The sequence below is a fragment of the Bufo gargarizans genome, chromosome 5 (assembly GCF_014858855.1).
Source record: "Bufo gargarizans isolate SCDJY-AF-19 chromosome 5, ASM1485885v1, whole genome shotgun sequence".
NCBI classification, from domain to species: domain Eukaryota; kingdom Metazoa; phylum Chordata; class Amphibia; order Anura; family Bufonidae; genus Bufo; species Bufo gargarizans.
Genome location: NC_058084.1, coordinates 150,679,137 through 150,697,722, shown reverse-complemented (window position 1 = coordinate 150,697,722; position 18,586 = coordinate 150,679,137). Strand labels below are relative to the sequence as shown.

At 44.9% G+C, this 18,586-nt stretch overlaps 1 protein-coding gene across 1 annotated transcript in view; it reads right to left on the bottom strand.

Annotated features, from left to right (window-relative positions):
• Positions 1-8,108, bottom strand: part of PRELID3A (PRELI domain containing 3A) — a 41,402-nt gene extending 33,294 nt beyond the window's left edge. The window contains exon 1 of the mRNA XM_044295603.1: positions 7,988-8,108. Coding sequence (XP_044151538.1) covers positions 7,988-8,019 — 32 coding nt within the window. The 5' untranslated portion in view covers positions 8,020-8,108. The remainder of the gene's footprint in view (positions 1-7,987) is intronic.
• Positions 8,109-18,586: the final 10,478 nt, after the last annotated feature.

Genomic DNA, 18,586 nt, shown 5'->3' with positions numbered 1-18,586 from the left:
AAGTCACCTATATGACAGGCTCAGTATAAATGTAGGGTTGTCAGGTGTATAGGTCACCTATATGACAGGCTCAGTGTGAATGTAGGGTTGTCAGGTGTATAGGTCACCTATATGACAGGCTCAGTATGAATGTAGGGTTGTCAGGTGTATAAGTCACCTATATGACAGGCTCAGTATGAATGTAGGGTTGTCAGGAGTATAAGTCACCTATATGACAGGCTCAGTATGAATGTAGGGTTGTCAGGAGTATAAGTCACCTATATGACAGGCTCAGTATCAATGTAGGGTTGTCAGGAGTATAAGTCACCTATATGTCAGGCTCAGTATGAATGTAGGGTTGTCAGGAGTATAAGTCACCTATATGACAGGCTTAGTATGAATGTAGGGTTGTCAGGAGTATAAGTCACCTATATGACAGGCTCAGTATGAATGTAGGGTTGTCAGGAGTATAAGTCACCTATATGACAGGCTCAGTATGAATGTAGGGTTGTCAGGAGTATAAGTCACCTATATGACAGGCTCAGTATGAATGTAGGGTTGTCAGGAGTATAAGTCACCTATATGTCAGGCTCAGTATGAATGTAGGGTTGTCAGGTGTATAAGTCACCTATATGTCAGGCTCAGTATGAATGTAGGGTTGTCAGGAGTATAAGTCACCTATATGACAGGCTTAGTATGAATGTAGGGTTGTCAGGTGTATAAGTCACCTATATGACAGGCTCAGTATAAATGTAGGGTTGTCAGGTGTATAGGTCACCTATATGACAGGCTCAGTATGAATGTAGGGTTGTCAGGTGTATAAGTCACCTATATGACAGGCTTAGTATGAATGTAGGGTTGTCAGGTGTATAAGTCACCTATATGACAGGCTCAGTATAAATGTAGGGTTGTCAGGTGTATAGGTCACCTATATGACAGGCTCAGTGTGAATGTAGGGTTGTCAGGTGTATAGGTCACCTATATGACAGGCTCAGTATAAATGTAGGGTTGTCAGGTGTATAAGTCACCTATATGACAGGCTCAGTATGAATGTAGGGTTGTCAGGAGTATAAGTCACCTATATGACAGGCTCAGTATAAATGTAGGGTTGTCAGGTGTATAGGTCACCTATATGACAGGCTCAGTGTGAATGTAGGGTTGTCAGGTGTATAGGTCACCTATATGACAGGCTCAGTATGAATGTAGGGTTGTCAGGAGTATAAGTCACCTATATGTCAGGCTCAGTATGAATGTAGGGTTGTCAGGTGTATAGGTCACCTATATGACAGGCTCAGTATGAATGTAGGGTTGTCAGGTGTATAGGTCACCTATATGTCAGGCTCAGTATGAATGTAGGGTTGTCAGGAGTATAAGTCACCTATATGACAGGCTCAGTATGAATGTAGGGTTGTCAGGTGTATAGGTCACCTATATGACAGGCTCAGTATGAATGTAGGGTTGTCAGGAGTATAAGTCACCTATATGACAGGCTCAGTATGAATGTAGGGTTGTCAGGAGTATAAGTCACCTATATGACAGGCTCAGTATGAATGTAGGGTTGTCAGGAGTATAAGTCACCTATATGACAGGCTCAGTATGAATGTAGGGTTGTCAGGTGTATAAGTCACCTATATGACAGGCTCAGTATGAATGTAGGGTTGTCAGGAGTATAAGTCACCTATATGACAGGCTCAGTATGAATGTAGGGTTGTCAGGAGTATAAGTCACCTATATGACAGGCTCAGTATGAATGTACAGTTGTCAGGTGTATAAGTCACCTATATGACAGGCTCAGTATGAATGTAGGGTTGTCAGGAGTATAAGTCACCTATATGACAGGCTCAGTATGAATGTAGGGTTGTCAGGAGTATAAGTCACCTATATGTCAGGCTCAGTATGAATGTAGGGTTGTCAGGTGTATAAGTCACCTATATGACAGGCTCAGTATGAATGTAGGGTTGTCAGGTGTATAAGTCACCTATATGACAGGCTCAGTATGTATGTAGGGTTGTCAGGTGCATATGGTCACCTATATGACAGGCTCAGTATGAATGTAGGGTTGTCAGGTGTATAAGTCACCTATATGACAGGCTCAGTATGAATGTAGGGTTGTCAGGTGTATAAGTCACCTATATGACAGGCTCAGTATGTATGTAGGGTTGTCAGGTGCATATGGTCACCTATATGACAGGCTCAGTATGAATGTAGGGTTGTCAGGTGTATAAGTCACCTATATGACAGGCTCAGTATGAATGTAGGGTTGTCGGGTGTATAGGTCACCTATATGACAGGCTCAGTATGAATGTAGGGTTGTCAGGAGTATAAGTTACCTATATGACAGGCTAAGTATGAATGTAGGGTTGTCAGGTGTATAGGTCACCTATATGACAGGCTCAGTATAAATGTAGGGTTGTCAGGTGTCAGGCTCAGTATGAATGTAGGGTTGTCAGGTGTATAGGTCACCTATATGACAGGCTCAGTATGAATGTAGGGTTGTCGGGTGTATAAGTCACCTATATTACAGGCTCAGTATGGATGTAGGGTTGTCAGGTGTATAAGTCACCTATATGACATGCTCAGTATGAATGTAGGGTTGTCAGGAGTATAAGTCACCTATATGACAGGCTCAGTATGAATGTAGGGTTGTCAGGAGTATAAGTCACCTATATGACAGGCTCAGTATGAATGTAGGGTTGTCAGGTGTATAAGTCACCTATATGACAGGCTCAGTATGAATGTAGGGTTGTCAGGAGTATAAGTCACCTATATGACAGGCTTAGTATGAATGTAGGGTTGTCAGGTGTATAGGTCACCTATATGACAGGCTCAGTATGAATGTAGGGTTGTCAGGTGTATAGGTCACCTATATGACAGGCTCAGTATGAATGTAGGGTTGTCAGGTGTATAAGTCACCTATATGACAGGCTCAGTATGAATGTAGGGTTGTCAGGTGTATAAGTCACCTATATGACATGCTCAGTATAAATGTAGGGTTGTCATGTGTATAAGTCACCTATATGACAGGCTCAGTATGAATGTAGGGTTGTCAGGAGTATAAGTCACCTATATGTCAGGCTCAGTATGAATGTAGGGTTGTCAGGAGTATAAGTCACCTATATGACAGGCTCAGTATCAATGTAGGGTTGTCAGGAGTATAAGTCACCTATATGTCAGGCTCAGTATGAATGTAGGGTTGTCAGGAGTATAAGTCACCTATATGACAGGCTTAGTATGAATGTAGGGTTGTCAGGAGTATAAGTCACCTATATGACAGGCTCAGTATGAATGTAGGGTTGTCAGGAGTATAAGTCACCTATATGACAGGCTCAGTATGAATGTACAGTTGTCAGGTGTATAAGTCACCTATATGACAGGCTCAGTATGAATGTAGGGTTGTCAGGAGTATAAGTCACCTATATGACAGGCTCAGTATGAATGTAGGGTTGTCAGGTGTATAAGTCACCTATATGACAGGCTCAGTATGAATGTAGGGTTGTCAGGTGTATAGGTCACCTATATGACAGGCTCAGTATGAATGTAGGGTTGTCAGGTGTATAAGTCACCTATATGACAGGCTCAGTATGAATGTAGGGTTGTCAGGTGTATAAGTCACCTATATGTCAGGCTCAGTATGAATGTAGGGTTGTCAGGTGTATAAGTCACCTATATGTCAGGCTCAGTATGAATGTAGGGTTGTCAGGTGTATAAGTCACCTATATGACAGGCTTAGTATGAATGTAGGGTTGTCAGGTGTATAAGTCACCTATATGACAGGCTCAGTATAAATGTAGGGTTGTCAGGTGTATAGGTCACCTATATGACAGGCTCAGTGTGAATGTAGGGTTGTCAGGTGTATAGGTCACCTATATGACAGGCTCAGTATAAATGTAGGGTTGTCAGGTGTATAAGTCACCTATATGACAGGCTCAGTATGAATGTAGGGTTGTCAGGAGTATAAGTCACCTATATGACAGGCTCAGTATAAATGTAGGGTTGTCAGGTGTATAGGTCACCTATATGACAGGCTCAGTGTGAATGTAGGGTTGTCAGGTGTATAGGTCACCTATATGACAGGCTCAGTATGAATGTAGGGTTGTCAGGTGTATAAGTCACCTATATGACAGGCTCAGTATGAATGTAGGGTTGTCAGGAGTATAAGTCACCTATATGACAGGCTCAGTATGAATGTAGGGTTGTCAGGAGTATAAGTCACCTATATGTCAGGCTCAGTATGAATGTAGGGTTGTCAGGTGTATAGGTCACCTATATGACAGGCTCAGTATGAATGTAGGGTTGTCAGGTGTATAAGTCACCTATATGACAGGCTTAGTATGAATGTAGGGTTGTCAGGTGTATAAGTCACCTATATGACAGGCTCAGTATAAATGTAGGGTTGTCAGGTGTATAGGTCACCTATATGACAGGCTCAGTGTGAATGTAGGGTTGTCAGGTGTATAGGTCACCTATATGACAGGCTCAGTATAAATGTAGGGTTGTCAGGTGTATAAGTCACCTATATGACAGGCTCAGTATGAATGTAGGGTTGTCAGGAGTATAAGTCACCTATATGACAGGCTCAGTATAAATGTAGGGTTGTCAGGTGTATAGGTCACCTATATGACAGGCTCAGTGTGAATGTAGGGTTGTCAGGTGTATAGGTCACCTATATGACAGGCTCAGTATGAATGTAGGGTTGTCAGGAGTATAAGTCACCTATATGTCAGGCTCAGTATGAATGTAGGGTTGTCAGGTGTATAGGTCACCTATATGACAGGCTCAGTATGAATGTAGGGTTGTCAGGTGTATAGGTCACCTATATGTCAGGCTCAGTATGAATGTAGGGTTGTCAGGAGTATAAGTCACCTATATGACAGGCTCAGTATGAATGTAGGGTTGTCAGGTGTATAGGTCACCTATATGACAGGCTCAGTATGAATGTAGGGTTGTCAGGAGTATAAGTCACCTATATGACAGGCTCAGTATGAATGTAGGGTTGTCAGGAGTATAAGTCACCTATATGACAGGCTCAGTATGAATGTAGGGTTGTCAGGTGTATAAGTCACCTATATGACAGGCTCAGTATGAATGTAGGGTTGTCAGGAGTATAAGTCACCTATATGACAGGCTCAGTATGAATGTAGGGTTGTCAGGAGTATAAGTCACCTATATGACAGGCTCAGTATGAATGTACAGTTGTCAGGTGTATAAGTCACCTATATGACAGGCTCAGTATGAATGTAGGGTTGTCAGGAGTATAAGTCACCTATATGACAGGCTCAGTATGAATGTAGGGTTGTCAGGAGTATAAGTCACCTATATGTCAGGCTCAGTATGAATGTAGGGTTGTCAGGTGTATAAGTCACCTATATGACAGGCTCAGTATGAATGTAGGGTTGTCAGGTGTATAAGTCACCTATATGACAGGCTCAGTATGTATGTAGGGTTGTCAGGTGCATATGGTCACCTATATGACAGGCTCAGTATGAATGTAGGGTTGTCAGGTGTATAAGTCACCTATATGACAGGCTCAGTATGAATGTAGGGTTGTCGGGTGTATAGGTCACCTATATGACAGGCTCAGTATGAATGTAGGGTTGTCAGGAGTATAAGTTACCTATATGACAGGCTAAGTATGAATGTAGGGTTGTCAGGTGTATAGGTCACCTATATGACAGGCTCAGTATAAATGTAGGGTTGTCAGGTGTCAGGCTCAGTATGAATGTAGGGTTGTCAGGTGTATAGGTCACCTATATGACAGGCTCAGTATGAATGTAGGGTTGTCGGGTGTATAAGTCACCTATATTACAGGCTCAGTATGGATGTAGGGTTGTCAGGTGTATAAGTCACCTATATGACATGCTCAGTATGAATGTAGGGTTGTCAGGAGTATAAGTCACCTATATGACAGGCTCAGTATGAATGTAGGGTTGTCAGGAGTATAAGTCACCTATATGACAGGCTCAGTATGAATGTAGGGTTGTCAGGTGTATAAGTCACCTATATGACAGGCTCAGTATGAATGTAGGGTTGTCAGGAGTATAAGTCACCTATATGACAGGCTTAGTATGAATGTAGGGTTGTCAGGTGTATAGGTCACCTATATGACAGGCTCAGTATGAATGTAGGGTTGTCAGGTGTATAGGTCACCTATATGACAGGCTCAGTATGAATGTAGGGTTGTCAGGTGTATAAGTCACCTATATGACATGCTCAGTATAAATGTAGGGTTGTCATGTGTATAAGTCACCTATATGACAGGCTCAGTATGAATGTAGGGTTGTCAGGAGTATAAGTCACCTATATGTCAGGCTCAGTATGAATGTAGGGTTGTCAGGAGTATAAGTCACCTATATGACAGGCTTAGTATGAATGTAGGGTTGTCATGTGTATAAGTCACCTATATGACAGGCTCAGTATCAATGTAGGGTTGTCAGGAGTATAAGTCACCTATATGTCAGGCTCAGTATGAATGTAGGGTGGTCAGGAGTATAAGTCACCTATATGACAGGCTTAGTATGAATGTAGGGTTGTCAGGAGTATAAGTCACCTATATGACAGGCTCAGTATGAATGTAGGGTTGTCAGGAGTATAAGTCACCTATATGACAGGCTCAGTATGAATGTACAGTTGTCAGGTGTATAAGTCACCTATATGACAGGCTCAGTATGAATGTAGGGTTGTCAGGAGTATAAGTCACCTATATGACAGGCTCAGTATGAATGTAGGGTTGTCAGGTGTATAAGTCACCTATATGTCAGGCTCAGTATGAATGTAGGGTTGTCAGGAGTATAAGTCACCTATATGACAGGCTCAGTATGAATGTAGGGTTGTCAGGTGTATAGGTCACCTATATGACAGGCTCAGTATGAATGTAGGGTTGTCGGGTGTATAAGTCACCTATATTACAGGCTCAGTATGGATGTAGGGTTGTCAGGTGTATAAGTCACCTATATGTCAGGCTCAGTATGAATGTAGGGTTGTCAGGAGTATAAGTCACCTATATGACAGGCTCAGTATGAATGTAGGGTTGTCAGGTGTATAAGTCACCTATATGACAGGCTCAGTATGAATGTAGGGTTGTCAGGTGTATAAGTCACCTATATGTCAGGCTCAGTATGAATGTAGGGTTGTCAGGAGTATAAGTCACCTATATGTCAGGCTCAGTATGAATGTAGGGTTGTCAGGTGTATAGGTCACCTATATGACAGGCTCAGTATGAATGTAGGGTTGTCAGGTGTATAAGTCACCTATATGTCAGGCTCAGTATGAATGTAGGGTTGTCAGGTGTATAAGTCACCTATATGTCAGGCTCAGTATGAATGTAGGGTTGTCAGGTGTATAGGTCACCTATATGACAGGCTCAGTGTGAATGTAGGGTTGTCAGGAGTATAAGTCACCTATATGACAGGCTCAGTATGAATGTAGGGTTGTCAGGTGTCAGGCTCAGTATGAATGTAGGGTTGTCAGGTGTCAGGCTCAGTATGAATGTAGGGTTGTCAGGTGTCAGGCTCAGTATGAATGTAGGGTTGTCAGGTGTCAGGCTCAGTATGAATGTAGGGTTGTCAGGTGTATAGGTCACCTATATGACAGGCTCAGTGTGAATGTAGGGTTGTCAGGAGTATAAGTCACCTATATGACAGGCTCAGTATGAATGTAGGGTTGTCAGGTGTCAGGCTCAGTATGAATGTAGGGTTGTCAGGTGTCAGGCTCAGTATGAATGTAGGGTTGTCAGGTGTCAGGCTCAGTATGAATGTAGGGTTGTCAGGTGTGAGGCTCAGTATGAATGTAGGGTTGTCAGGTGTCAGGCTCAGTATGAATGTAGGGTTGTCAGGTGTCAGGCTCAGTATGAATGTAGGGTTGTCAGGTGTGAGGCTCAGTATGAATGTAGGGTTGTCAGGTGTCAGGCTCAGTATGAATGTAGGGTTGTCAGGTGTCAGGCGCAGTATGCATGGTGGGCAGATGGACAGAACACGGCAGGCTGCAGAGCCCCAGGACAATGCTCCGGTACCTGAACACATGCTCCGAGCTCCAGATCTTCATGTCTGTGTCCTGTTAGGGGAGATGAGGTATCAGTGCAGGATGGAGGCGCTCAGCAGCGGGGTCCTCAGCCCTGTAGATGTGTGCCCGGCGCACCGCATGTCTGCGTGGGGTCAGCGGCGGGTGTGTGACTGCCGGCTGTGCCGCTGCCTCCCGGGTACCGGCTGCTGAGGATGCTCCCCCCGCCCCCCAACGTGCCGCATCAGCAGCACACCACGTGACCCCGGCGAGGGCTGGACCTGCCATTGTCTTCTGAGGAGACCTTAGTATGTGCGCGGCTCCCAGGGAGAGAAGATGGAGGCGGTGAAGGGGCCACTGCCTGCCCCAATTCTCATCCTCACTGCATGGGGTATTGTCAGCACCTTCACCATTCTCTGCATAGCTCAACTATGGCAGATAGGCTCTACCTACCTACCTACCTACCTATTCATCTACCTATCCATCCATCCATCCAGCTACCTATCCATGTATCTACCTCTCCATCCATCTATCTGCCTAACTATCCATCCATATTCTATCTACCCATCCATCTATGTATACATCTATCTCTACATATTCTATCTATTCATCTACCTCTCTATCAATCATCTATCTATCTAACTACCTACCCATCCATCCATCTACCTACCAATCCATATTCTATTCATCTACCTATCCATTGTATATCTATAATCTCTCTATGTATCTATAGGTCTTCTATCTATCTATGTAATCATCTACACACACACAAAGGGGGTCATTTGCTAATCTGAAATGCTCCTAATTTAGGCGTATTTCAGATGCAGATGGCAGTGCAATGGCCAGTCTAAAACTGTGGGTGGGGAAGGGGACAGACCTGTAGACCTGTTTTATTTACAATTTTCTACGCCAGTTTTAGGGTCCATTCACACGTCCGTAGTGTATTGCGGACACTGTGTGCTGTCCACATCTCTTCCGGCCCCATAGAGAATGAATGGGTCCGGATTCGTTCCGCAACATTGGAGAACGGATCCGGACCCATTCTACGGACGTGTGAATGGACCCTTAGGTGTAGAAAATGGTCTAAATGTAGGACAGTTCGGAAGCTGTCTTAAATTCAGAACTGGTGCTGGATGCGCTAAAGTTATGTAGAGGCCTGCACCTCTTCATAACTTTGGCGGATCCTCTGCCAGCTATGGGCCTTTATTAAGATATGCCCCAAAATGCAGAGGCAAAACAAGTTCGTAAAAATGTCAGTGTTTATTCACACAAAAGGCAAAAGAAAAACGACTTATTACAGTCTTGGTGTTAATTCACACAATGAAGAAGTCCATAGAACAGACACGTCACCTTGCTAGCCGTGTTATCCCCGGCAGTCCACAGCAGGCTTTAGGGGCCTGTTTCCCAGCGTGCAGCCCTCATGCGGCTCTTAATCTTCCAGCACAGCACCATGCTTCAGATCCCAAAACAGAGACTCAGCTGCTGAGCCCAGGTGCCTATTCAAAGGACAACCAGGCGCTGCCAAAACCCGGATCGGCACCTAAAGTCCGGTCCGGTATTAAATCTCACCTGGCTGGAAATCAGCCCAGTCGCCCATGTTGGGAGGAAAATACCCGCCTTCCCAAACAAAACCCCTTGCTATGTCACATCCCCCCCCCCCCCTTTGTTCAACCCTGAGGGGGTGAACACACGCCAGACAGTGTACCCGGGACAGGGCATCCGCGTTTCCCTGTAAACAACCTGCCCTGTGTTCTACTGTAAATGTAAAGTTTTGTAAGGACAAGAACCATTTGGCGACACGAGCATTCCTCTCTTTGGCCTGGCTCATCCACTTGAGAGGGGAGTGGTCGGTCATCAGATGGAACTTTCTCCCCAACAGATAATAGCGGAGAGACTCGAGTGCCCACTTGATAGCCAGGCACTCTCTCTCCACTATACTATACCGGGTCTCGGCTGGAGTGAACTTACGGCTGAGGAAAACAACAGGATGCTTCCTGAGACAGTACAGCATCGAGGCCTACTTCGGAGGCATCGGTCTGTACTATAAACTCCCTTTTGAAGTCGGGCGTCACCAAATCCGGGGACCCACACAGGGCTGACTTCAAAGCGGAGAAAGCCTCTTCCGCCTAGTCATTACAAGAGCCCTGTCAACGGAGCTGCTAAAGTGGCAAAATGGGGAGCAAACCTCATATAATAGCCCACCTTTCCCAGGAATAACTTTACTTGCCTAGAGGTGACAGGTCGGGGCCAATTCCGTATCACCTCTATTTTGTTTACTTGGGGTTTGACGACTCCGCGCCCAATGACATACCCTAGGTATTTGGTCTCCTCTAACCCTAGCGCACATTTCTTTGGGTAAGTCTACTTTCACACTTGCGGCAGGACGGATCCGACTGAAAAGTGGCAGGGGCGCCATGCAGACCGAAGGGTAACACCTTATATTGGTACAGCCCCTCTGGTGTAATGAAGGAAGTTTTCTCTTTGGCAGCCGTCAAGGGTACCTGCCAGTACCTTTTGGTGAGGTCCAAAACAGAAAAATACCAGGCTTGGCCTAATCTTTCAAAAAGCTCATCCACCCGAGGCATGGGATATGCATCGAATTTAGATATTTCGTTCAGCTTACGAAAATCGTTACAAAACCGTAACGTCCCGTCCGGCTTGGGTATTAAGACTATAGGACTGGCACACTCACTTTTAGACTCCTCAATGACGTCTAGCCGCAGCATGAGCTGCACTTCCTCCGAGATGGCTTGTCGCCGAGCCTCGGGTACCCAGTATGGCTTTAACCGGACTTTTGCCTGAGGCTCAGTGAATGTCATGCTGGATTGCGGAAGTGCGTCCAGGGAGGTCCGAGAACACATCCGTGTTCCGACTAACGAACTCCCTGGTCTCCTGAGCCTGTTTAGAGGAGAGGCTGTCAGCAATTTGTACTGTGGCAACTGCTTCCCTTACATCAGACATAGGAGCCGGAACATCTTCCCCTAGAAAACCCGGCCGCGGGCTGTCTTCAGTACAGATCTCCCTATCTTTCCAAGGTTTAAGTAAATTAACATGGTAAACCTACTCCGTCTTCTGCCGCCCTGGTTGGTGTACCTTGTAATTTACCTCTCCAACTTTCTTGAGTACCTCGTAGGGCCCCTGCCATCTAGCCAGGAACTTACTGTCCACGGTCGAGACCAGAACCAAAACCCGATCACCCAGGTTAAAGATCCAGACGTATGCCAATTATAGATCCGACTCTGGGCTCGCTGAGCGGCCTCCATATGTTCCCTGACAAGAGGCAAAACGGTCTCTATCCACTGTTGCATCTTGATTACATACTCCAGGACACTTTTATGCAGAGTGGGTTGCTGTTCCCACGCTTCTTTGGCCACGTCCAACAGACCACAAGGATGTCTGCCATAAAGCAATTCGAAGGGCGAGAAACCAGTAGAAGCCTGGGGTACCTCTCGCACAGCGAACATGAGATCTGGCAGAAGAAGGTCCCAATCCTTCTCATATTTAGACACCACCCCTTTTAACATAGTTTTTAGAGTTTTGTTAAACTTTTCAACCAGACCGTCTGTTTGCAGATGGTACACGGACGTCCGTAACTGTCTTATATGCAGCAACTTACAGAGTTCCCTCATGACCACAGACATAAAAAGGGTCCCCTGGTCAGTCAGAACCTTTTTAGGTAGCCCCACTCGGGAGAATATCTCCATTAGCTCCTTAGCTATAAACTTCACCGATGTATGTCGCAGTGGCACCGCCTCCGGGTACCGAGTGTCGTAGTCCAGGATGACCAAGATGTGTTGGTGTCCTCTAGCGGATTTCAGTACTGGGCCTACGAGGTCTATAGCGATTCGATCAAACGGCACCTTGATGATCGGGAGAGGTATCAAGAGCCTGCGGAAAAGGTGCTGGGGGCTAGTTGCCTGGCCGGTCAGGCCAGACTTACAGAATTCTTCCACCTCCCTAAACACACTGGGCCAGTAAAACCGTTGTAGTATCCAGTCCTGTGTCTTCTGCATTCCCAGGTGACCCCCGAGAACATGCTGGTGGGTAACTCTAACACGAGTTTTTAATAAGCCTGGGGTACCACCAACTGTTCAATGAATTCACCTCGCAGCTGGTTTACCCGGTACAACATATCCTTATGAAAATGGGGGAACACCGACTCTGGCCTTGGTTGTTGTGGTTCACCATCTACTAATAATATATTTTCCCAGGCTCGGGATAGGGTTGGGTCCCGGTGTTGGGTGGTACCAAAATTATCCCCGGAGACATTGAGGTCTGCCAGCTCAGGACCCGGCGGCAAGTCCTCCATGTCTCCCACCATCACACTGAGCAGGGTTGTCTCCCACTCTTCCACCGAAGTGGCGGTCACCCCTACCGCTGGCCCTTTGGACTCAGGTTCCCAGGGTTCTGGTCTTCCCCCTGAGCCGGGCCACTCTGCTAGGGTTACCCCTGTCTCATGGGTATCAGTCACTCTCATAGCAGGCCACAGTGCTGGGAAGCCCGGGAAGTCTCTCCCTATTATAAGTTCGTAGTGTAGATTGGTGGCGAAAGCCACCTCGTGGATCCATCTGCCGGCAACCGTGGATAGAGACACCATAGCAGTGGTGTAGTCTTTTAAGTCTCAATGAATACACATGACTCCGACTTTCTGGCCAATATACTTAGTGGACCGTACCAGGGAAGCCCTTACCAGGGTCATCAGACTCCCTGAGTCCAACAGAGCCTCCGCTGGAGTGTCTCCCACCTCCACCTGGCACAGGTGATTCAGAGACTCCGGGGCACCCACTGCACACAGCTTCCTAGCATATAAAGACTAACAGAAGCAATAGTTCGTGTCCATGGGTTCCACCTGATGTGGACAGTCAGCTGGTACATACCCAGGCTCCCGACACCGCCAGCAGACTATCGGAGCTGGGTCCACAGGGTGGGCACAAATCGCCGGGTCTGGGGTGGAGAGTTACTGGATTTGACTACCCCCCCTCCCAAAAGAACCCCTGTGTAGATTCCGGGTAGCCTTATAGCGCTCCACCAGGTCGACCATCTCGAGAGCATTACCTGAAGAGACCTGGCCGATCCATTGTGGGAGAGGGGGTGGCAAAGCCCTCCAGAACATATCAGCCAACAGACGGTCCAGCATGTGGGGCTCAGCACGTACGGCTGTAGCCACTTTTGCAAGAGGTTAAGTAAGTTATAATACTGGGGTCTCATGGGCTCAGCCGGCTTAAACCCCCACTGATGCACCCGCTGGGCTCAGACCAACACATTCACCCCCAGTCTGGCCAGAATATCACCCTTGACTTTCTGGTAGTCGGCCGCTTGATCGTCCGGCAAGTCGAAATACACCCGCTGGGAATCGGATGTCAGGAATGGAGCGACGACCTCAGCCCACTGATCTCGGGGTAGATTCTTGCTTGTGGCCATCTTCTCATACATCGCCAGGTAGGTTTCGACGTCACCTGATGGTGTCATCTTGGGGATCGCCGCACAGACCGCTTTCTGGAAATCATGGACACTCTGGGACGCTCCTGCCGTCTGTAAAGCCATCATGTGTTATAACAGTAGCTGGTTTGTTTCTTGCTGGTGCTGGTTAGCTTCCACGAGAGCTTTCATTACAGCCTCCATTTAGTCACGTGACACAGGTTTGAATTTAGCTGGTTTAATCCAGGACATCCAGCCGTATCCGAAAACAAAAATATTTCTGTGTTTATGCCAGCCTCACTGCATGTGCCCGCTCCAAGCCACCAATTGTGAGGATTTGCTCTGCTAGACAGGGTAAGCGGACGCAGTACAGAGGCAAAACAAGTTCGTAAATCAAAATGTTAATGTTTATTCACACAAAAGGCAAAAGAAAAACGACTTATTACAGTCTTGGTACTAATTCACACAATGAAAAGTCCATAGAACAGACATATTTCCCAGCGTGCAGCCCTCATGCGGCTTTCAACTTTCCAGCACAGCACCATGCTTCAGATCCCAAAAACAGAGACTCAGCTGCTGAGCCCAGCTGCCTATTTAAAGGACAGCCAGGCGCTGCCAAAACCCGGCCCGGCACCTAAACTCCGGTCCGGTATTTGTTCTCACCTGGCTGGAAATCAGCCCAGCCGCCCATGTTGGGAGGAAAATACCTGCCTTTCCAAACAAAACCCCTTGCTATGTCACAATATATATATATATATATATATATATATATGGTACTGTTCAAAAGTGTTAGGCAGGTGTAGAAAAAATTCTGCAAACAATGCTTTTCACCACTAAAAAATGTTCTCCAGAACGGAAACCTAACGGATCCCATTATAGTCAATGAGATCTGTTAGGCTCTGTTCCTGTCAGTTATGTGTCGAATCTATCACTTCCGTTATTTTCATTCTTTTGCTCCTATAACAAAGCAGAAGAATTGAAATAATAGCGCTAACATGAAAGCAGCCTTTAATTATTTTTATCAATTAAAAATGTAAAATGCATGCACTTTACCTGCAGAACCGCCTCAGTCAGTGTCAGACTGGGGTGCCTAGGGCCCACCAGTAAAATGTATTTTGGGGCCCACTGTACGGATACAGTCAGATATTACCTGCTCACACAGCAGCAAGATGCTACCAGATGATTGAATATGGGGGTCCCTGCTCCAACTTTGAGAAGGTAGGTCCTGGGGAGAAGAGGACACTGGCAGCTTTCCTCTATACCTAGAAGTCATCTCAGCTCTGCTTGTGTCCATAATAAAGTTTTTATCAAGTTTTTTATATCACCATAGGCTGGTTGAGGTGCTGTAAGTTGACTATATGTATGTAGTGCAGTAAGTCTACTGTGTTATATGCCACTTGTACAGGAGGTTGGAGACTAGGGGCCCACCGGGGGATTCATCTGTACCCCTGTGGGCCAGTCCGAGCCTGGCCTAAGTCCTTTAGATACACTTGCACGCAGTTCTTGAAGGAACCCGGCTAGGAAGTTGTTCCAAACACCTTGGAGAATTAACCACAGATTTTCTGTGGATGTAGGCTTTCTCCAATCTTTTTCTCTCTTCATGTAATCCCAGACAGCCATTGAGATGCTGATGTTGAGCTCAGGGCTCTGTGGAGCCATATCATCACTTCCAGGACTCTTCTTTATTTTAAAGATTGTTTTTTTTTATTACGTTAGCTGTATGTTTGGGGTCGTTTCTCTGATCTGATGACACTAAAGCTGTTTTCACACCTAAATTACAGAATGTTTCTGGATTATCAATTCAGGAGATTTACCAGAGTTGGCCTTTCACACATGTAGCTATCAGCCCGAAGATGTTCCATGTCGGGTGCGTTCTCACGACAGAGGAAATGTTCCAGATCCCTAGACAAGGGGCGGGAACTTTAGGCACGGGCCACTGATTTTCTGGAACATTTATTGACGTTTTCACATATGTGCTCGGACAAAATCCAGAGTTAGTACTAGGGCTCTTGGGAGAAAATGTCTAGATAAAGTCCAGGACAGATACTGCGAATATGTGCGTTCACACATACAGCCCCTCCGGGTAAAGTCCAGAAAATGTCAGGGTTCCACTGTAAGTGTGAATAGGGCTCAAGATTGAAACTTTTGGAGAGGTGGCCGTGCATGCACAATGCTCGCTCAGCTATTTTTGTAACTCGCATAGAAATGAATTGTGAGCGTGCCATGCCTGCATAATGTGCTCTCCTACACTTCGGGGCCCGTTCCAGACATATGTGCCACTCCTATCTGACATTGATTATATACAGTTGAAACCAGAAGGTTACATACACTATATAAAAAGACACTTATGCATGTTTTTCTCAATATCTGACATGAGATCAGAATAAACCTTTCCTGTTTTTGGACAATTAGGATTACCATAATTATTACTATTTCCCAAATGACAGAATAATGAGAGAGAGGATGTTTTAAGACATTTTTATTACTTTCTGCAATGGCAAAAGTTTACATACACTAAGATTACTATGCCTTTAAACAAATCCCTAAGACCCTGTTTTTAAGGGTTTTCCAGGACTTATCTAGTTATGACCTATCGTTGGGATAGGTCATCAGTATCAGATGGGTGGGGGTTCAACACCCCCACTGATTATCTGTTTTGGGCACCCACCAAAACTTGAAAATATACAGTGGACAGAGCGTTTTGCTCCCAGCTCTGTCCGAAACAGCTGGTCTGTGGGGGTCCTAGAAAATTCCTTTAAAATAAAATGTTCTGCCCAAAAAAAACTTCTCATTTTTGTGTAATACCTGTGAATGTCATCAGTTTTACCTACAGCTCTAATTCTACTATAATACTATAAGGCTGCTTTCACATCTGCGCTTTGTATTCCGATTATGCAATCCGGCAGAGGATCTCAAAACCGTAGCAAAGCACTTCCGTTATGTCCCCATGCATTGTCAATGGGGGCAAAACAGATCAGGACGCATATGTTCCGGTTTGTTTCGTTTTGTGACTGGACACAAAACCGCTGCCACCTGCAGTTTTGTGTCCGGTCTGTAAAATGGAACGAATCGGATCCAGCACTAAAAACAATGTAAGTCAATAGTGCTGGATCCGTAAGTCAATGGTGCCAGATCTGTCACCCAATGACTTACATTGTTTTTAGTACCGGAGCCGGTTTGTTCAGTTTCGATTTTATGCAACCGCATCGGAACGGATGCATCCTGATGTATTAAATCGAATTAAAGCGTTTGGCTCCAGTTTTGAGATCCTCTGGTGGATCTCAAAACCTGAATACAAAGCACAGATGGGAAAGCAGCCTAATACCAGTTTTGAGGTCCCTAGGGTGTCAATCTATAACAGTTAATCCAGAAGGACACAGGGGAAAGATTATTTCTTGACTCCCGGTTAAAAGGCTATCAGTCCTAGAATCCTGGATCAATATCGCTGTCTATTATAATTTACCAACTGTAGAAGACAAGCCATGAAGTGTCCATCCACCTGTTATACATTATCTATTGCTGCAGAGCCAAAGTTATAATAAAGAGGTTCTTAGTATACATTTTCATCAAAATATATAAGCCCACTTGCCACTTCATGGCGACCTCTTTCAAGTGGGTCCCTACACTAATATTACAATTACTATACTGTTATTAACTGTTAATAATACTATTATATTACTATTATCAGTACATCATTTTAATATATTATTTGTACTATTTCTAATATTCTAAATTCAGTTCCTGTTCATAAGGCTACATGCACACGACGGTGATGTTTTTTGCGGGCCGCAAACCGTAGAAATGCCTATACTTGTCCGCAAAAGGACAAGAATAGGACATGCTATATATTTTTTTTTGCAGGGCCACGGAACGGTGCAACGGATGCGGACAGCACACGGAGTGCTGTCCGCATCTTTTGTGGCCCCATTGAAGTGAATGAGTCCGCACCCGAGCCGCAAAAAATGCATCTCGGATGCGGACCACAAAAACAGTCGTGTGCTTGAGGCCCAAACCTGTTGATCCAAAAGGGGGAAAAACCTCTGGACACATTCAGCCAATTTGTGCCACAGGGGAAAAATTACTTCTTGACCCCGGGAAAAGGCGGTCAGTCCTAGAACCTTGGATCAAACCTAATTATGCAATTGACATTTGTCTTATATTAGAGTACACATTTAGTTACTAATAATTCTCAATATTTTTTAGCATTCAGGTTTTTGTCCTTTTTATACTATTTTAATTTTATTTTTAACTATTGTACCTCTACAAGTATTCTATCCTATCATACTATTTGAATGGTATTGTTACTTTTAGCTTTAACTGTTAATACTTTACCATGTGTACGCTGTTGATTATAGTTATAATGCTATTACGATACCATTGTTACTTTTGACTCTAACGTTTAATATTGTACTCTGCCTATGCTGTTGATCCAGAAGAAGACGAAAAACCTTGGAGACATTCAGCCAATTTATGTCACGGGGGAAAATTCCTTCTTGACACCAGGAAATAGTGATCAGTCCTAAAACCCTGGATTAAACTTAAAGAGGACCTTTCACTAGAATAAAAAATCTAAACTAACTATACAGACATGGAGAGCGGCGCCCAGGGATCTCCCTGCACTTACTGTTATCCCTGGGCGCCGCTCCGTTCTCCCGGTATAGCCTCCGGTATCTTCATATGTTAGGCTCCACCCAGGGGAACCTGCCGGCGTCTCCTTCTCCCATTCTCAGCTCATAGCCTGAGATGCTTTTTTTTTTAAAGTATGGTACTGAAATTCATGTAATATTACAGTGCATACGATTTCTGCTACTAGTTTGTATTATTATTTATTATTAATATTCTAATCATATTTATCTACTTAATTACTACTATTATATTAATATTATAATTGGCAATATTAGATCATTTCCCTTGCTATGACTAATATTACTGTGTATTATTTATACTATTGCAACTAAATAATTCATTTTACAGTATTCATTCTAATGCTCTCCCCTTATTAATCCCTGTCCCTAGGGCCTCATGCACACAAACGTATATTCTTTCTGTTTCCGGTCTGTCTTTTTTGAGGACGGAACAGAACCATTCATTTCAATACGGAATACACACGGACATAATCCGTATTTTATGCGGACCACAAAGTACATACGGTCATGTGCATGAGGCCTAAAGCTGTTGATCCAGAAGAAGGCGA